At 39.2% G+C, this 22,030-nt stretch overlaps 1 protein-coding gene across 6 annotated transcripts in view; it reads right to left on the minus strand.

Annotated features, from left to right (window-relative positions):
- The window catches only part of lrrc49 (leucine rich repeat containing 49), a 37,349-nt gene that overhangs the window by 5,877 nt on the left and 9,442 nt on the right, over nt 1–22,030 (minus strand). For all 6 annotated transcript variants that reach the window (XM_073930110.1, XM_073930108.1, XM_073930105.1 and 3 more), the window contains 6 exons: nt 15,406–15,467; nt 9,118–9,268; nt 8,485–8,568; nt 6,215–6,390; nt 5,921–6,007; nt 610–847 (listed from right to left, as the gene is read on the minus strand). In XM_073930110.1, coding sequence (XP_073786211.1) covers nt 610–847; nt 5,921–6,007; nt 6,215–6,390; nt 8,485–8,568; nt 9,118–9,268; nt 15,406–15,467 — 798 coding nt within the window. The remainder of the gene's footprint in view (nt 1–609; nt 848–5,920; nt 6,008–6,214; nt 6,391–8,484; nt 8,569–9,117; nt 9,269–15,405; nt 15,468–22,030) is intronic.

The following is a 22,030-nucleotide window of genomic DNA, read 5'->3' on the forward strand; positions in this document are numbered from 1 at the left end:
CACAAGTTTACACAACACATTCCCACACACACACACACACACATATGTACATGCAAACAAATGCACTCGCACAAACACACACACATTCTCTCTAACTCTTTATCACACCCATACACATACGTACACGCAATCTCTCTCACACATACTGTTTTCCACACACACACACACACACACACACACACTTGCACATACTTTCGTTCTCTCTCTCGCACACACTTTATTTACACACACTCACTTGTGCAGCAACCATAGCAACCGCATCCCTCACCATCATATAGTATGTTGTCACAGTAGTAGAGTAAACACACACACAGTGAGAACAGCAGACAGTCAGATGTAGTTGCAGTGTACTCAGTCAGATCTCCTAAATCAGGGGTGTCCAATCTCAGTCCTGGAGGGCCGGAGTCCTGGAGAGTTTAGCTCCAACCCTAATCAAACACACCTGAACCAGCAATCAAGCTCTTACTAGACATACTAGAAACTTCCTGGCAGGTGTGTAGCAAGTTGGAGCTAAACTCAGCAGGACACCGGCCCTCCAGGAATGAGTTTGGACACCGCTGGCCTAAATACTCTACACTTTTAGCACTCTGAACAGCTGCGGACGCTCACCGTCAGGTTGGGGAACTTGAGGCGAATGCGCAGGAATGAAGGAATGATGGAGTCGTAGTGGATGAAGCGGAAGATGATGGTGGAGACGCTGGCGGCAGTCTGGACCCCCCAGCAGCGCTCCAGGGTCTCCAGGGCCCCGGGGCCAAACAGACGCAATGTGTCCCCATCCAGCTCCGCCACGTGGCTCTCAGACAGCGACAGACTCTGCACACTGGAGCCCGAGCTGCCGTCCTGCAGTCTGAACACACCATTAGAATGGAAGTTAATGGTTACCAGTTTCCGACATTCTTCAAAATATCTTCTTTTGTGTTCAACAGAAAAAAAAACAGACAGGAACAGACTCTAATCACTGGAGCCCGAAGCACCATGCTGCAGCCTGAACACAATATTTGTATGGTAGTTAATGGTTACCGGTTTGCAACATTCTTCAAAATATCTTCTTTTATATTCAACAAAGAAGTGAAGTGGAACCGCTTGAGGTTATGAGTCATTGAGGTAAATGAGTCAATTTTTATTTTTGGGTGAACTATCCCCTTACCTAATGGCAATAATAATATTTGTATTATAATATATAATTCCTAACATTCTTCAGAATATCTTCTTTTGTGCTCAACAGAAAACATTCCTGAACTGCTGTGCTGCAGCCTGAACACAATATTAGTAAAAAAAAGTCAATGGTTACCGGTTTTCATTCATTCATTCATTTATTTTCTTGTCAGTTTAGTCTCTTTATTAATCCGGGGTCGCCACAGCAGAGTGAACCGCCAACTTATCCAGCACGTTTTTAGGCAGCGGATGCCCTTCCAGCTGCAACCCATCTCTGGGAAACATCCACACAAACACACTACGGAAAATTTAGCCTACCCAATTCATCTGTACAGCATGTGTTTGGACTGTGGGGGAAACTGGGGAAACCCACACAAATGCAGGGAGAACATGCAAACTCCACACAGAAACACCAACTGAGCCAAGGATCGAACCAGCGACCCAGAGACCTTTTTGCTGTGAGGCGACAGCACTACCTACTGCGCCACTGCATCGCCAATATTAGTATGAAAGTCAATGGTTACTGGTTCCCAACATTCTTCAAAATATCTTCTTTTGTGTTCAACGAAACAGTAAAATGGAACCACTTGAGGTTATGAGTCATTGAGGTAAATGAGTCAATTTTTATTTTTGAGTGAACTATCCCTTTAACTATTTATAATAATAATAATAATAATAATAATAATAAATTAATAATAATAATAATAATAATAATAATAATAAATATTTGTATAATTATATATCATTTCAAACATTCTTCAAATTATCTTCTTTTGTCCTCAACTGAAAACATTCCTGAACTGCCGTGCCGCAGCCTGAACACAATATTAGTATAGTAGTCAATGGTCACAGGTTCCCAACATTCTTCAAAATATCTTCTTTTTAAATTTTTGAATGAACTTCCTCTTTAACTAATGGCAATAATCATAATATTTTGTGTAGTAATTGTGAAATAATTAAAAATTGTCTTGTTTCTAGTCCAAATATCCACAAATTCCTAAATTAAGATGCATTTTCTCGACAAGCGAAACACATTGTGTTGTTTTCAGAAATAAAGAGTCAAAATGAAGAGAGATTTTCCTTAAAACAAGCACATTAATCTGACAATGGGGGAAGAGAAATAATGATCTTTTTCTTCTTGACATACTGTAAGATTAAAATAATATCAGCGTGTCTAGTTCTCTCCATCTGAGCTGTGGTTTTCACCTCCGACACAGAGATTTATGAATGATTTAGAGGCTGGCGGTGAACATGTTCAGACGGATCAGACTCTTCTGAGAGAAACATTTGTGCTGCAGATTCAGATCCACGTCACAATATTCCCATCTGAACACCAGAAGATCATACAGCAACTCGCCCATTTAGGAGGACATCTTTAAAAATGTGTGTAGATTATAATCTATTAATTAAACTGATATGTATAGTTTAGGGCGGCACGCTGGCTCAGTGGTGTTGCACTGTGGCCTCACAGCAAGAAGGTCGCTGGTTCGAGTACCGGCTGGGTCAGTTGGTGTTTCTGTGTGGAGTTTGCATGTTCTCCCCGTATTGGTGTGGGTTTCCTCCGGGTGCTCCGGTTTCCCCCACAGTCCAAACATCTGCGCTATAGGGGAACTGATCAACTGAATTGTATGAGTGTTTGTATGTGTGTGTGTGTGTGTTTCCCACTACTGGGTTGTTGCTGGAAGGGCATCTGCTGTGTAAAACATATCCTGGAATAGTTGGTGGTTCATTCCGCTGTAGCAACCCAAGATAGACAAGGGACTAAGCTGAAGCCAAATGAATGTTTAGTTTATGTTTACATTGATCCCCCCTATTATTTGTGATGGTTTGCTCCACTTATATTTGCTCTACTTATTATTGGACAGTTTTAAGTTATATTAAAGGGGTGCCTTTGACTAGGATTAAAAGTGAAAGTTATTTAGATGGAGTTTATTGACAACATTTATATGTTTATTCTGCAAGAACTTCCAGTAATCATTCATTCATTCATTTTCTTGTCGGCTTAGTCCCTTTATTAATCCACGGTCGCCACAGCGGAATGAACCACCAACTTATCCAGCACGTTTTTACACAGAGGATGCCCTTCCAGCTGCAACCCATCACTGGGAAATCCAGTGATCATTTAAAACATTAATGAAACCCAGGTCAATTATTTGTCTGACTGATTACTGATTGTACAATGTGTGTAAGTCCTACATTTAACACTGCTAAATGTTTAATCTAAGAGCATTTCACAAAGTGTTATAGAGCTAAAACTAGCTGCTGCGTCAGTGAAATATAAAGAGTATTGTAGAGAACAAGCCCTATAGACTATCCTAAAATGAGCCTTTTCACCAGGAAAAAAGAAAACATTAAACCACAATGAGCTTTTAATAAGCGATCGCCTTATTGCTGACACATTCCCTCACAAGTATATACGTTTACATTTATTGAAACACACATACACACACACACACACACACACACACACACACACACAAAAACCCTCATAAATATTGCACAAATATATGTGATAGACATAAATACAGATTTCTAAATTATTATTATTATTATTTCTAAAAAAAATACAATTAATGAATCTGTCAGACCCCTCCCCCTCCCTATCAGCCAATCACTGTATGCATAGCTAATAAGCTCTTGATGACATCACTATTGTTATGAGCTCAGCCCCGCCCTCACCCTCAGCTTCAGATTTCTCATCTCAGCAGCTTTATGAACAGATTTCAGAAAAAACTCTGATTTATTGTTATTTAGGGGAACTAAATAGCCCAGATCCTCTCTGCTCTTCATATATTAAGCAACATGACTGTATTTATAGCACTGATTACAATTCAAAATAACTAAATCATACTTATTAATAGGATTGTGTGACTTTAAAAGCAGTATTAGTGATGCTGAAAATTCAGTTTTGCATCACAAAAATAAATTCATATTTATTATATAATCACACAGAAAACAGCAGTTTGAAATCGTAATATTATATTAGATTTTAGCAATTTTTTACTGCATTTATAAAGTAATAAATGCAGCCGTGGTCAGACGTTAAATGTATATCAGTCCAGCTGTGTGCGCTTTTATAGGTGTGTTATGTTGAAACACGATGATTCACAACACATGACAGTTTTTGGGAAATTAAATATATCATGTAATAGTGTGTCAGACTGCACTGGTGTTTCCAGAGCCGTTTGGTTAATTATAATTGGAGCGGTTTGGTTTGGAGAGATTTAATTTAGAGAGGTTAATTCTCAGGGGATTAATGAGTTTTTAACGAACAGCTCTTGATGAGACTCGGCGCTGTAATTCTCTGCCCACAGAAAACACTCAGAGCTCTTCATGTCTGAACTGCACATTAATGGAGTCCTCACACAACCAAACGCATGACGGTTAGTACATACATATTTATAAAAATAAGGATAATTAAAGGAGAAAGTGTATTGTATATCATTTTAAAGTAAATTACACAAAAAATAAAAAAAATAAAAAACGTATAATAATGTATGAACAAACGATCAATTAAAATTTAATCAGACACAAATAAAATATAGAATAATTAATGAAAAAAAATGAAAAATTTATATAATTAATCATAAATAATATATTTGAGATTTTTTAAATATATATTTTCTAATAACTTCAGACAGAAATAATTTCTGAAATAAGAAAAAACATTTTTAATTAAAAATAGTCATTATTTTATTATTATTTTAATTAATATTTTTGAATAATTTTTAAAGTAAAATAGTCATTCATTCATTCATTTTCTTCTCGGCTTAGTCCCTTCATTAATCTGGGTTCACCACAGTGGAATGAACCGCCAACTTATACAGCATATGTTTTATGCAGCTGATGCCCTTCCAGCTGCAAAATGTACATTTAACATTATTTTAAAATAAATTAAACAGAATTATTAAAAATAAAATATAAAAAATTCATGAAAACATAATAAATGAAAAATGTATGAATAATATATAAATTACAGAATAAAAACACTAATAATTAAAGCAAAATAGCAAATAACAAATAAACAAATAAATAAAACAGAGTTAATAAAGAAACACGATTAGAAATAATTGATAAATAAAGTCAAGTAAAACTAATAAATAACATCATGAACATTTAATTTAAATGAAGGTATTTATCTAAAAAAACACTTTTAATTAATTAATTAAAATAGTATAAAACTTTTATTCATTTTCTTCTCGGCTTAGTCATTTTATTAATCTGGGGTCGCCACAACGGAATGTACCGCCAACTTATCCAGCATATGTTTCACTGGGAAACACCCATACACACTCATTCACACACACACTCATACACTAAAGCCAGTTTAGTTGATCAGTTCCCCTATAGCGCATGTGTTTGGACTGTGGGGGAAACCGGAGCACCCGGAGGAAACCCACACCAACACGGGGAGAACATGCAAACTCCACACAGAAACACCAACTGACCCAGCCGGACTTAAACCAGAGACCTTCTTGCTGTGAGGCCATGGCGCTAATCACTGAGTCACTGTGCCTCCCATTATTATTTTATTATACAAGTTCATTTTAATGCAATCTTAATGTTTTGTTTGCTCAACAAATAAACACATTTCATTATTAAACAAGTAAACATGCCTGCACTGTCCATCACCTGTAACCATGGCAACAACACAGCATCACTATAGGTACATCAAGACACTGCTGCTTACCAGGCTGAATAGTGACACACAAGCACACACATGCACACACACACACACACACACACACACACTGTAGTCTCTTACCGGGGGTCTCTGGGGCTGTTGGGTCGACTGTTGGATCGCAGACGTGTGTCACTTCCTCCAGCAGAAACAGTGAGCGGACTGAGACGTCTGAGAGAGAGAAACACACTTTTAAACACACACACACACACACACACACACGTAATCCTAAAAACACACACATATACACAAACACACACTAGCACACACACAAAGTCACACAAATGTACTCACACACACATACATATACACATACATCCCTATAAATATATATACATAAATACACACACACACACACTCACACACTCCCTCACTGACCTGGGCTCATCAGGTGACGTCTCCTGAGCATTTCCATTGGTCTGTGCAGGGCTGTGGGCGGGGCTGTTGTCTGGACTGACTTCTTCTTTAGTGTCGTTCTGGGCAGGAAGTTCGAGGTTTGCTTTAAGCCCCTCCCACTGCTGCGCTGCATTCTGAATGGCCAATCGACGCCTTTCCTGCAACAGAAGCACATTCAGAATAAGACATCTGCATTTACTCTATATACTACAGCATCTCCAGAACATCAGTATACACACACACACACACACACACACACACACACACACACAGGTATACACATATATGGACATATACATGCATAGCTGCTTTCGCTGTGGGTATGGTTGCTGTAATTGTTGCTATGGTTGTTGTTTCTGTTGTTGTTGTTGTTATTATTGTTGGTGTTACTGTTGTTACGGCTGTTGTTACTGTTGTTACTGTATGGTTGTTGTTTCTGTTGTTGTTGTTGTTGATATTGTTGGTGTTACTGTTGTTACGGCTGTTGTTACTGTTGCTTTGGTTGTTGTTTCTGTTGTTGTTGTTAATGTTGGTGTTACTGTTGTTACGGCTGTTGCTACTGTATGGTTGTTGTTTCTGTTGTTGTTGGTGTTACTGTTGTTATGGCTGTTGTTACTGTTGCTATGGTTGTTGTTTCTGTTGTTGTTGATATTGTTGGTGTTACTGTTGGTACAGCTGTTGTTGCTGTTGCTACTGTATGGTTGTTGTTTCTGTTGTTGTTGGTGATATTGTTGGTGTTACTGTTGTTACGGCTGTTGTTACTGTGGCTTTGGTTCTTGTTTCTGTTGTTGTTATTGTTGGTTTTACTGTTGTTACGGCTGTTGTTACTGTTGCTATGGTTGTTGTTTCTGTTGTTGTTGTTGTTACTGTTGTTACGGCTGTTGTGACTGTTCCTTTGGTTGTTGTTACTGTGGTTATGGATGTTATTATTGTTGTTGTTATTTTTGTCACTGTTGCTATGGTTGTTGTTACTTTTGTTATTGTTGTTGATATTGTTGGTGTTACTGTTGTTACGGCTGTTGTTACTGTTGCTATGGTTGTTGTTACTTTTGTTGTTGTTATTGTTGGTGTTACTGTTGTTACGGCTGTTGTTACTGTTGCTATGGTTGTTGTTACTGGTGTTATTGTTGTTACAGCTGTTGTTACTGTTGCTATGGTTGTTGTTACTGGTGTTATTGTTGTTACAGCTGTTGTTACTGTTGCTAGGGTTGTTGTTACTGTGGCTTTGGTTGTTGTTAATGTTGTTGTCGTTGTTATTATTGTTGGTGTTACTGTTGTTACAGCTGTTGTTACTGTTGCTATGGCTTTTGTTGCTGTATGGTTGTTGTTACTGTTGTTACTGTTGCTATGGCTGTTGTTACTGTTGCTATTGGTGTTGTTACTGTGGTTATGGCTTTTGTTACTGTTGCTATGGTTATTGTTACTGTGGTTAAGCCTGTTGTTACCGTTGCTATTGTTGTTGTTACTGTTATTGTTGTGACTGTGATTATGGTTGTTACTGTTAATGTTGTTATGGTTGTTGTTGTTGTTGTGGTATGGCTGTTGTTACTGTTGCTATGGCTGTTGTTACTGTTGCTATGGTTGTTGTTACTGTTGTTATTGATGTTGTTACTGTTTCTATGGTTGTTGTTACTGTTGTTATGGTTGTTGTTACTGTTATAGTTGTGATTGTGGTTATGGTTGATACTGTTATTGTTTTTAAGGTTGTTGTTGTTATTGTTTTTACTGTTACTGTTGTTGTTGTTTATTGTTGTTATGGTTGTTGTTGTTGTTACTGTTGTTATTGTTGTTCCTGTTGTTAGGGTTGTTCTTTGTTTGTTGATTTCTCTGTAACCTATACCATATTCACAGCCATTTATCAATTTGTCACATTTTTCAAAATCCCTCAGATGGGTGACAGTGTGGAGAAACAGCGTCTGCTTTTCTGCTGTTTGACCTCCAGTCGCTCTGAGAGAATAAATGCTTTAATAAAAGACTTGAATGTGACACAGATGAGCTGAAGATTCTGATCTGCGCCTTCCAGATGTCTGAACCCCAGAGCTCACTACATGTGTGTATGTTTTAGTGTGTGTGTGAGTGAATGTGTTATGCATGAGTGTGTGTGTGTGACAGAAAGAGAGAGTGTGTGCGTTTTAAAGAACTAAGCAGGAGTTATCAGGCTTACATTACAAATCCCCCTTGATCTCCTACACAAAACTGCAGAAAAATGCATGTGTTTCAGTGTGTGTGTGTGTGTGTGTGCGTGTTTGTACCTTGTGTGCAGCCTGTTTGTGACTCTCCTTCTTCTTCTCATCCTCCTTTCGTGCTGAAACACTCGCTGTGCGTCTCTCCTCCTCCTGGAGAACAGCAGGACACTGTTAGGAAGTTTGTGTGTGTGTGTGTCCACAATTCACAAAAACAAATAAACGTGCGTGTGTGTGTGTCAGTAAGTGAGTGTGTGTGTTTATGTGTATGTGTAGCCTGTCTTTGTCGGTACTAGTCTCCAACACTGTTGCAGTGCATTCTGGGAAACAAACAACTGAGATGGAGACATATCATCTGATGATAATCCACTGAGATCCTCTCTCTCACACACACAAACACACACACACACACACACACACACACACACACACACACACACACACACACACACACTCTCTGCCTTCAGTTAATATAACACGATGATTTATAAATGAATGAGTGTAGATGTATAAGAACAGCTGTGCATTAACTGCTGTAAAATAAGATAAACATTTGTTTATGTAGATTATGACATGCTCAAAATGCATCGTCATGCTTTTATTTTTTCAATTATTTTTTAGTGTGGTGTGTGTGGAGTGTGTTTCAGACTCATGGTCACATTACTATGAGTGCAGTGGTGTGTGTGTGTGCGTTTGACTCACGGTGATGCGCTTCATGTCGAGCAGCTGTAGGTGTGGGGAGCAGCAGCGCAGGACGCTCTGTCTGAAGCATGACTCCACACACACAGGATTGCCATCGAGGCTCAGCTCAGACAGAGAGCCACAGTCCCATAGACAGGCCAGCGCATCCACACTACACTCACAAAGGGGAATCACAAAACAAATAGAGTGAATTTTCATCAAAAAATAACAACACAGGCTTATTCTGAAAACGTAGTCCTATATATGTTTCTGGACACCGCGAGTTATGTAGACAGAGGTACGTATGGCTGCATTTCATTTTTTAAATGAACCCTACGGGGCGGTGTGACGCCATACCTTTTCGTGCTGACCAGCTGACGAGTTTCCCTGCTGCAACTAATTTGTCTAGTTAGCTCGCCATGTATGTTGGCGGACTTGAGACGCAGAGAGGAGTTGACCACAACGACTGGGTTCAAGTCCGGTGAAGACAAAATCAGAATCCAAAAAATAAAATAAACACGTAAATAACAGGGTGAGAGTGTGGTAACATCTGAAAACATGGTAAAAATCAGGCGAGGGCTTTCTTTTACTGGATTGCTGTTGAAAATTGGGTTCAGGAAATTGGGTGGGAGAGTCAACCGTTAAAATTGGATGGGTTTAGGGAAGGAGGAGGCTGGGTCAGTCGATTGTTTGGTCGGTCAGTCAGTCAACAGCGGCCTCTAGTGGGTTTACGCAAGAACACCAGGCTCAACAGCACTCGCGAGAGCAATTTAAGATAGAAAAGGCGCAGACATTGGCCTCTCGTGGATTCACGAAAACAAAAACTGCAAAAAAAAAAAAAGTAGCCCCTAGGATGTATTTCGCAGCCTCCAGAAACGTATACATTTTCGTTTCAGCCTGGGTTGGAAAAAAAAGACACCATTACAGAGTTCCTTTGTTAAATTGGTCAAAACTAGAAATTAAAGACAAAATGAACCTAAAGTTAAAGATGTGAGATGTGAATAACCAGACATCATGATGTAATATCAATCTTGCAACAAAAATACAAGAATTGTGCAACACAGGCTTATTATTGATAGGTACCCCTGTACACATTACTGGGGAGTGTGAAATATGTCCCAGGAGCAACGTTTTTTTTTTTTTTTTGCAGTTTTTGTTTTGGTAAATCCACCAGAGGCCGCTGTGTATGGTTTTTCACATCTCAAATTTCTCTCTCGAGCGTCTTCACTCCTGCTGTTCTCGCATAAACCCACCAGAGGGATGACTGACTGACTGACTGACTGACTGACTGACTGACTGACTGACCCGCCCACCCCTTCCCTAAACCCAACCGACAGTGTTTTCAAAAGCAATCCAGGAAAAGAAAAGCCCTCACGACTGCCTGATTTTTACCACGTTTTCAGATTTTACCATATTCTCACCTGTTGTGTACTTGTTTATTTTATTCTTTGGCTTCTGTTTTTGTCTTGCCTGTTTTTGGAGCCATTTTTCACTAGACTTGAATCCCGTTATCATGATTAATTCTACTCTGCGTCTCAAATCTACTGATGTACAGTACATGTCAAACTACCACACAAATTGGTAACAGCGAAAAAGCCGTCTATACGGACGTAAGCAGTCAGCATGAAAAGGAACGGCATCATAGCGGCCCATAGAGCTCGTTTAAAAGATGAAATGCAGCCATACGAAGCTTTGACTACATAATTCACCATCTCCAGAAATGAATACAGGTATATGCAGGAATCAGAGAATGAAATTCAATACCTTTTAAGGGCTTTTTTAAGACTCTTTCCACACATTTTAAGACCCCATCGGCGACATTTTATCTTGCAGTTTATTTAATAAATACTGATTGAAACTAATACATTATCTATTGAGTAAATAAAAATGCTAATCCAGCAGGTGGCGCTATAGAACAACAGAAATAACAGTGTTTCCCTGATTACTGCAATAAATAGAGCAGCGTGATGCCAAATCTAGCAGGAATTTATCGATTTCCAAAAAAACGGCACAACGTCCCAAATATTTAAAGATTAAATTCAGGCAAAATTTAGCGTACTGATACAAAATACCTTGTAAAATAGCATTTAAGACTTTTTAATACTTTTTAAGACTTTTACACCCTGGTATATAGGGCTACGCTTTCAGAATGATTTTGTAATTGTGAGAGAATTACAAGATGCAAACTCACAATTGCAAGAATTTATTTTCAAATCAAGATTGTGGTGTAAAATAAGTATTTCAGGAATTGTGATGTAAAAATAATCTGAAGAAATTGAAAGAAGGCTAGCAGGCTTCCAGAGCCCCAACCAAAACTTCAGGAATTAAGAGACCTATTCTGCCTTTTTTAACAAGCTGTAAACTGCGTCTCTGCTGTCTCTCATGTGTGTTTGTGAGTTTGAGCTGACAACAGCACACAGATGATGTTCTCCAGCTCTCTAAACTGACCCTTTCAAGCTGACCCTAATTGTGGTGTTTTGGTTACTGTCGCTTTAAATGCAAATGAGATTGTGCTCTGTTCAGAAGAGGGCGGAGCTACAGACGCTTGTGCGTCACTCACTATAGTAACAGATGTAAAGCAGCAGTGTGTGTGTTGTGAGTGCTGGTCAGGTGTGCATGTGTGCTTCAGTGTGTGTGTGTGTTGATGCTTCTGTCAGTCTGTGTCGCTCCTGTCGCTGTTCATCTAGAACTCCACATCTATAATCCTCTTAGTCTATGCTGACATCACCTTCAGCAGCTCAAACACTCTAATGCAGGGGTCAGGAACCTTTTTTCAGCAAAGAGCCAAATAAGCCTGTCTCATCCTTCAAGTTCATGGGAACCAACATCTCTTAGGACCTTTCCTGGACCACCAACACCTCCAGCCTGGTCAAGAAGGCTCACCAGCGCCTATTCTTCTTAAGGCAATTTAAGAGGAACCAGCTTTCATCAGCCGCCTTGGTGAACTTCTACCACTGCACAATAGAGAGCATCCTGACAAACTGTGTCACAGTCTGGAATGGAAGCTGCTCTGTTGCTGAGCGTAAGGCACTGCAGCGGGTGGTGAAAACTGCCCAACGCATCACAGGGACCACACCGCCAGCCATTGAGGACATCAGTATTCTGAAGGACACCTCTCACCCTGCTCACAGACTGTTTTCACTCCTGCCTTCCGGGAGGCGCTTCAGGCTCCCCCGGACTAAAACCAGCAGACTGAGGAACAGCTTTCTCCCCAGAGCTGTCTCCCTCTGCCCCTCACTGACTCTTTTGCCCCCTTAATACACCCCCCACTCTCCACTAACTTAAACTCCTCATGATCACTGCACTGTTTAACATTTACACATTTAATAATTGCACATATTCACTGCACTGATTCACTGATTTGACCTGTACATACACACTGCACATGGATATCAGTAATTACGTTTATCTATCTGCACACTCCTGATTATTAATATTCAATTAAATTCAATTTACCTTTATTTGTATAGCGCTTTTATTATGTAGATTGTGTCAAAGAAGCTTCACATAAAAGATCTTAGTAAATTGGAACAGTGTAATCCAGTTTTATTTTAGTGTTTAAGTTCAGTTCAGTTCAGTTCAGTGTGGTTTAATAATCACTACTGAGGGTCTAAACACTGGAGATCAAATCCATCGATGCGTAGCTCCACCGATCCCAAACCATGCAAGCCAGTGGCGACAGCAGAGGGGGAAAAAACTTCTTAAATTGGCAAAAGTGAAGAAAAAAAACCTTTGAGAGAAACCAGACTCAGTTGGGCACCACCATTTAAATTTCTCCGCTGGCCAAACGTCTTGTGCAGAGCTGCAGTCTCAGCAGCGGAGGCTGGAAGCTGGGACGAGTCTTCGCTGAGGCCCAGCTTCCAGCCTCCGCCGCTGAGACTACAGCAACCTGTACATATATTCATTTATTGTAAATTTATGTTTATAGCTAACCCAACCCGTCTATAATGTTGATAGTACATCCATCTGTAAATATCACCATAGTCTTTCTATAACTGAGACCTGTATCCTGCACTTGCTGCTATTGCACTGCTGGTTGGACCTAAACTGCACTTCTTTGCCTTGTACTATTACATGTGTCATGACAGTAAAGTTGAATAAGCTAAATCTAAAAATTCTGATTTTTTTAGCAAATGCATTTTTGTAAAGAGCTATATATATATATATATATATATTAGGGGTGTCAAAAATAATCGTTTTTCCGGTGCACTGCGATGCAGACGCGTACAATTCGGTATCGGTTCAGTAATAATCATAACCGGTTATTACTGACGTCATTTACCTCATATGCGCTCTGTCGCGAGGGAGGCGATCGCGAGTATTTACAACGCTTTAACTACTTAAAACTCATAAACTGCACAATTTCACTGTGTGTGTTTGCTGGATCAGTCTTTTACTGGTATATACAACAATAGCCCCTATTTCACTGAGATCGAGAGAATGAAAGTAGCATACTCCATTTCTCTCTCTCTCTCTCTCTCTCTCTCTTTCTCACTCACACACAGTGGCCCATTTGACCTGCTGGCGTGGCTTTTCTTCTCTTCTCGGCTGTTTTACAGCGTTACTTTTGCATCCAGAAACGAGCGCGTGTCTGCAGAGTTTTCTCCACCGTGTCTATCATACATCAGCTGTGAGATCGCCGCTGCCGCCTGCCGCTTATCAGCATCACTCATCTGTGAAGAGCGCAACGCGCAAGAGCCAATCGCAACCGTTTTGTTTTTTTTTGAGGGTGTGACCAATCAAAGGGGTGTAAGAGAACTACACAAGGATCAGAAATTGAGCTGGATATTTATATTTGTTTATATTATTTGCTAAATGCTCGTTTTGTTTAAAGTTACAGTTTATAAATCTGACTGTTTGTATTAAATGACAAAATTGTATTACAAATAGTATATAAATATAAATATATTCATACATTTTAATACAAGAAATGCTGCTGTGAAGAAAATATAAAACTGTGTATGGAAAGCACCGTCAATGCACCGTGATGCACCGAAATATCGAATTGAACCGAATCGATGGCATGATAATCGTAACCGAACCGTGAGACTAGTGTAGGTTCACACCTCTAATATATATATATATATATATATATATCAAAATGCATTTGCTATATTAAATAAATTACTAAAAATTGTTATAGTATTTCTACTAATACTATATAATTATTTGTAATATTACTATACATAATACAGGTTTAAACAAAACCTTAATTTATGTCCATGCTCATCCCAAAAATAAACAAACATGAAGCATCACATGTTGAGCAAGTCCACGAATGAAGAAAGAATAATTTACAGTATTTTTATTTTCATCACCACTCATGAATGTTTTTTATATTTAAGTTTCTATAGAAATGGAGGATGTTTGCCCTTTATTGGTCACAATTCAGGTTTATCCATGTGGCCACAAACGTACAGTGGTCCAAACGTCCTAGCTCTTATTCATTGTTCTGTATACAATTTAGGATGGGATTGTAATTGTGTTTTCGATAGGCAACAGATTTTTAGTGATGGTTATAGTTTTTTAAATGATAATATAATATTGAAGGAAGACAGCTGGAGAGCCACAGACTTTTGGTCAAAGAGTCACATGTGGCTCAAGAAGCCATAGATTTCCTACCACTGCTCTAATGGCTAATGGACAGACGGCTGCTTCTCACTCAGGGCTGCTGTTTATGCACTAGTGGGTGGGGCTTTTCCCCCTCTGATGACACGTACAAAGGGAGAATGCCAATCAAAGTGTTTCCTTCATCAAGTCTGATTATAATAAACACAATTCACTCATGTTCATCATTAGAGGCTGCTGGAGATACTCACACACTGCTGACACACACACTACTGGGTGTAAGCCCCAAATAAAGGGGATTTCTGCATATCAGCTCTTTTAAATTAAATTTAACACAGATATTGAGTGACCCATGAGCTTCAGTTAACCCCACCCACCCACACACACACAGAGACACACACACACACACTCAGGGCAGTGGATGCAGCAGGATGACACAGCAGTACTGAGGGACAAACATGCCGTCAGACCGCATCAACACTTCAGACTGCAGCCACTCCTGCATCCGCTCACTCCCTTAGCAACCGCAGCACTCACACCATGACAACAGCGGAACAGACGACTGAATCATGTTCCCACGGTTACAGAATAAGACACACAACAGTTCAAATGCTTCTGTGTGTGTGTGTGCACTGCTGCAGTATTAGAGCACAGTGTGTCCTCAGACAGCTTAAACACACACACACACACACACACACACACACACACACACACACACACTGGTGCTGAAGCTGCTGTTACCTGCTGATGTTGTTGGCGCTGAGAAACAGGCGCTGCAGACGAGGAAGATGCTCCACATCCGTCTACAGACAGGCAGAAAAGATGGAGAGATGATGCTGCATCCTACAGACACCGGCACACTGATACACCCGTACTCACACACACATGCGCGCGCACAACGCCGGCGGGAGGGGCAGCGCAAGAGCTGCGGGGGAGGGGAGAGTGTGTGTGTGTGTGTGTGAGTGTGTGTTCAGCACACACAAGAAGTGCTTGACAGCAGAAACAGGCAGTGGTTTCAGCTTTCACACACAGTCAATGTGTGGTTGCTAGGGTGTTGTGGATGGTTGCTAAGAGGATTTGTGGTGATTGTTTGGGTGTTGAGGATAGTTTTTAAGACATTTCCATGCGTTTCCTAAGGTGACAATGACTGCTAAGATGTTTTAAGATGGTTGGGAGCATGTTATGGATGGTTGCTAAGATGAATTGAGGTGTTACGGATGGTTGCTAAGATTTAAGGGGATTGCTAGGGTGTTGAGGATGGTTGTTACATTGTTTTTAGAGGATTGTTATAGTGTTGAGCATAGTTCTTAAGATGTTTTGAGGTTGTTGTTGTTAGGGAGTTGAGGTTGGTTGCTAAGATGAATTGAGGTTGTTGTTAGGGTGTTGAGGGTGGTTGGTAAAATGTTATGAGATGGTCGGGATGGTGTTGACGATGGTGTTAAGATGAATCGGGGTTGTTGTTAGGGTGTTGAGGATAGTTAAGATGTTGAGGTTGTTGTTAGGGTGTTGAGGATGGTTGTTAATATGTTTGAGGTTGTTGTTAGGGTGTTGATGATGGTTGCTATGACGAATTGAGGTTGTTGTTAGGGTGTTGGGGCATTGTTTTAATCTTAGGAGATGGTTTTTATAGTGTTGAGGATGGTTGTTAAGATGAATTGGGGTTGTTGTTAGCGTGTTGAGGATATTTAAGATGTTGAGGTTGTTGTTAGGATCTTGAGGATGTTTGTTAATACATTTTCAGGTTGTTGAAGATGGTTGTTAAAATGTTTTGAGGTTGTTTTTAGGGTGTTGACGATGGTTATTAATATGTTTTCAGGTTGTGGATAGGGTGTTGACGATGGTTGTTAATATGTTTTCAGGTTGTTGATAGGGTGTTGACGATGGTTGTTAATATGTTTTCAGGTTGTTGTTGTTAGGGTGTTGACGATGGTTATTAATATGTTTTCAGGTTGTTGATAGGGTGTTGACGATGGTTGTTAATATGTTTTCAGGTTGTTGTTAGGGTGTTGACGATGGTTGTTAATATGTTTTTAGGTTGTTGATAGGGTGTTGACGATGGTTGTTAATATGTTTTCAGGTTGTTGTTAGGGTGTTGACGATGGTTGTTAATATGTTTTTAGGTTGTTGATAGGGTGTTGACGATGGTTGTTAATATGTTTTCAGGTTGTTGATAGGGTGTTGACGATGGTTATTAATATGTTTTCAGGTTGTTGTTGATAGGGTGTTGACGATGGTTGTTAATATGTTTTCAGGTTGTTGTTAGGGTGTTGACGATGGTTGTTAATATGTTTTTAGGTTGTTGATAGGGTGTTGACGATGGTTATTAATATGTTTTCAGGTTGTTGATAGGGTGTTGACGATGGTTATTAATATGTTTTCAGGTTGTTGTTGATAGGGTGTTGACGATGGTTGTTAATATGTTTTCAGGTTGTTGATAGGGTGTTGACGATGGTTATTAATATGTTTTCAGGTTGTTGATAGGGTGTTGACGATGGTTATTAATATGTTTTCAGGTTGTGGATAGGGTGTTGACGATGGTTGTTAATATGTTTTCAGGTTGTTGATAGGGTGTTGACGATGGTTATTAATATGTTTTCAGGTTGTTGTTGTTAGGGTGTTGACGATGGTTATTAATATGTTTTTAGGTTGTTGATAGGGTGTTGACGATGGTTGTTAATATGTTTTCAGGTTGTTGATAGGGTGTTGACGATGGTTGTTAATATGTTTTCAGGTTGTTGATAGGGTGTTGACGATGGTTATTAATATGTTTTCAGGTTGTTGATAGGGTGTTGACGATGGTTGTTAATATGTTTTCAGGTTGTTGTTGATAGGGTGTTGACGATGGTTATTAATATGTTTTCAGGTTGTTGATAGGGTGTTGACGATGGTTGTTAATATGTTTTCAGGTTGTTGTTGTTAGGGTGTTGACGATGGTTATTAATATGTTTTCAGGTTGTTGATAGGGTGTTGACGATGGTTATTAATATGTTTTCAGGTTGTTGATAGGGTGTTGACGATGGTTGTTAATATGTTTTCAGGTTGTTGTTGTTGTTAGGGTGTTGACGATGGTTATTAATATGTTTTCAGGTTGTTGATAGGGTGTTGACGATGGTTGTTAATATGTTTTCAGGTTGTTGTTGTTAGGGTGTTGACGATGGTTATTAATATGTTTTCAGGTTGTTGATAGGGTGTTGACGATGGTTGTTAAAATGTTTTCAGGTTGTTGTTGTTAGGGTGTTGACGATGGTTATTAATATGTTTTCAGGTTGTTGATAGGGTGTTGACGATGGTTGTTAATATGTTTTCAGGTTGTTGTTGTTAGGGTGTTGACGATGGTTGTTAATATGTTTTTAGGTTGTTGATAGGGTGTTGACGATGGTTATTAATATGTTTTCAGGTTGTGGATAGGGTGTTGACGATGGTTGTTAATATGTTTTCAGGTTGTTGATAGGGTGTTGACGATGGTTGTTAATATGTTTTCAGGTTGTTGTTGTTAGGGTGTTGACGATGGTTATTAATATGTTTTCAGGTTGTTGATAGGGTGTTGACGATGGTTGTTAATATGTTTTCAGGTTGTTGTTAGGGTGTTGACGATGGTTGTTAATATGTTTTTAGGTTGTTGATAGGGTGTTGACGATGGTTGTTAATATGTTTTCAGGTTGTTGTTAGGGTGTTGACGATGGTTGTTAATATGTTTTTAGGTTGTTGATAGGGTGTTGACGATGGTTGTTAATATGTTTTCAGGTTGTTGATAGGGTGTTGACGATGGTTATTAATATGTTTTCAGGTTGTTGTTGATAGGGTGTTGACGATGGTTGTTAATATGTTTTCAGGTTGTTGTTAGGGTGTTGACGATGGTTGTTAATATGTTTTTAGGTTGTTGATAGGGTGTTGACGATGGTTATTAATATGTTTTCAGGTTGTTGATAGGGTGTTGACGATGGTTATTAATATGTTTTCAGGTTGTTGTTGATAGGGTGTTGACGATGGTTGTTAATATGTTTTCAGGTTGTTGTTGTTAGGGTGTTGACGATGGTTATTAATATGTTTTCAGGTTGTTGATAGGGTGTTGACGATGGTTATTAATATGTTTTCAGGTTGTTGTTGATAGGGTGTTGACGATGGTTGTTAATATGTTTTCAGGTTGTTGTTAGGGTGTTGACGATGGTTGTTAATATGTTTTTAGGTTGTTGATAGGGTGTTGACGATGGTTATTAATATGTTTTCAGGTTGTTGATAGGGTGTTGACGATGGTTATTAATATGTTTTCAGGTTGTTGTTGATAGGGTGTTGACGATGGTTGTTAATATGTTTTCAGGTTGTTGATAGGGTGTTGACGATGGTTATTAATATGTTTTCAGGTTGTTGATAGGGTGTTGACGATGGTTATTAATATGTTTTCAGGTTGTTGTTAGGGTGTTGACGATGGTTGTTAATATGTTTTTAGGTTGTTGATAGGGTGTTGACGATGGTTATTAATATGTTTTCAGGTTGTTGATAGGGTGTTGACGATGGTTATTAATATGTTTTCAGGTTGTTGTTGATAGGGTGTTGACGATGGTTGTTAATATGTTTTCAGGTTGTTGATAGGGTGTTGACGATGGTTATTAATATGTTTTCAGGTTGTTGTTGATAGGGTGTTGACGATGGTTGTTAATATGTTTTCAGGTTGTTGATAGGGTGTTGACGATGGTTATTAATATGTTTTCAGGTTGTTGTTGATAGGGTGTTGACGATGGTTGTTAATATGTTTTTAGGTTGTTGATAGGGTGTTGACGATGGTTGTTAATATGTTTTTAGGTTGTTGATAGGGTGTTGACGATGGTTGTTAATATGTTTTCAGGTTGTTGATAGGGTGTTGACGATGGTTATTAATATGTTTTCAGGTTGTTGTTGTTAGGGTGTTGACGATGGTTATTAATATGTTTTTAGGTTGTTGATAGGGTGTTGACGATGGTTGTTAATATGTTTTCAGGTTGTTGATAGGGTGTTGACGATGGTTGTTAATATGTTTTCAGGTTGTTGATAGGGTGTTGACGATGGTTATTAATATGTTTTCAGGTTGTTGATAGGGTGTTGACGATGGTTGTTAATATGTTTTCAGGTTGTTGTTGATAGGGTGTTGACGATGGTTATTAATATGTTTTCAGGTTGTTGATAGGGTGTTGACGATGGTTGTTAATATGTTTTCAGGTTGTTGTTGTTAGGGTGTTGACGATGGTTATTAATATGTTTTCAGGTTGTTGATAGGGTGTTGACGATGGTTATTAATATGTTTTCAGGTTGTTGATAGGGTGTTGACGATGGTTGTTAATATGTTTTCAGGTTGTTGTTGTTAGGGTGTTGACGATGGTTATTAATATGTTTTCAGGTTGTTGATAGGGTGTTGACGATGGTTGTTAATATGTTTTCAGGTTGTTGTTGTTAGGGTGTTGACGATGGTTATAAATATGTTTTCAGGTTGTTGATAGGGTGTTGACGATGGTTGTTAAAATGTTTTCAGGTTGTTGTTGTTAGGGTGTTGACGATGGTTATTAATATGTTTTCAGGTTGTTGATAGGGTGTTGACGATGGTTGTTAATATGTTTTCAGGTTGTTGTTGTTAGGGTGTTGACGATGGTTGTTAATATGTTTTTAGGTTGTTGATAGGGTGTTGACGATGGTTGTTAATATGTTTTCAGGTTGTTGATAGGGTGTTGACGATGGTTATTAATATGTTTTCAGGTTGTTGATAGGGTGTTGACGATGGTTGTTAATATGTTTTCAGGTTGTTGTTGTTAGGGTGTTGACGATGGTTATTAATATGTTTTCAGGTTGTTGATAGGGTGTTGACGATGGTTGTTAATATGTTTTCAGGTTGTTGTTGTTAGGGTGTTGACGATGGTTGTTAAAATGTTTTGAGGTTGTTGTTAGGGTGTTGACGATGGTTGTTAAGTTGATTAAAGGAGATTGTTAGAGTGTTGAGGATATTGTCAAGACATTTGCATGTGGTGTTGTGGATGGCTGTTACAATTATTTGAGGCGATTGCTAGGGTGTTGATGATGGCTGTTAAGATGTTTTAAAATGGTTGGTAGGATGTTGAGCATGGTTGTTCAGGCATTTCCAGGTAGTTGCTAGGTTGTTGGTGATGGTATCTAAGATCTTTGTACAACAGCTGTTGAAGACAGTTGCTAAGATGTTTTAGGTGGTTGCTAGGATGTTGAGGATTGGTCGCTAAGATGGCTTGAGGTGGTTGCCAGGGTGTTGAGGATGATTATTAAGATTTTTCCAGGTTGTTTCTAGGGTGCTGATGATGGTTTTTAAAATATTTTGACAACAATTGTTGAGGATGGTTGCTAATGTAAACCTTCTGCATAAGAGTAGGTTGCTCTAAACAAGGAGGCTACAGACCATGGCCTCTAGCATCTGCCACTAGAGCACCTTTAGAGGTCAGAGGAGTGAGGTTTTCCTGCACAACACTTACTACCTGGCCTACACTAAGATGTTTTAAGGAGTTTGCTATGGTTTTGAGAATGCTACTAAGGTGTTTCTAGGTGGTTGCTAGGGTGTGAAGGTAGTTGTAAGATGTGTCTAGGTGCATGAGTGCTACTAAAATGTTTGTAGATGCTAGGATTTGAGAAGGGTTGCTGCAATGTTTCCAGGTACTGGTGATGTTTGCGCGGGTGTTGTGTGTGTTTGCTAAGAATTTACTACAATAGGTAAAAGTATTTCAAGGTGTTTGCAAGGGTCTTGAAATGATCCTAAGATGCTTCAAGGTTGTTGCTAGGGTGTTGTTGGTGACTGCTAGAATGTTTCCATTTTGTCAGGGTGTTGACAGTGTTTGCTAAAATGTTTCAGGATGGATTCTAGGGTGTTAAGGATGGTTGCTTTGAAGCTTTTAGGTGAATGCTAAAATGTTTCTAGGTTGTTGCAATGGAGCGGAGGATGGTTGTTAAGATGCTTCTAGGTGCTAGGATGTTCAGTCAATAACCTGATGATGGAATATTCTGTGATCTTTTTGTCTGCAGTCGGTGTCTGAACACCTTAAACGTGCTGTAACTGCTGTCTGGATCTGTGCATTGATCCTCCTCTCTGAATGCTTCTATATTTAGCAGCAATGTTCCAGACACAATATGACGTCACCGTCCAGCCGATGTGCAACGCGGCTCCACCAATCACAGACACAACAGAAAAAACGTCACTAATCGCAGACAGCAGGATGACTGTGCTACTCTTATTTGCTAAGTGATCAGATGCAGCATTCTCAACTGCTGCATTATGAAAAGGTGACCATGAGTCACAGGATAACAATCAGAACACCTTAGCAACCACCAATGATACCTTAGCAACTGTATATCAAAGTGAAACATTGTAGCAACTGTAGTT

Source organism: Danio rerio, chromosome 18 (assembly GCF_049306965.1).
Source record: "Danio rerio strain Tuebingen ecotype United States chromosome 18, GRCz12tu, whole genome shotgun sequence".
Lineage (NCBI taxonomy): Eukaryota > Metazoa > Chordata > Actinopteri > Cypriniformes > Danionidae > Danio > Danio rerio.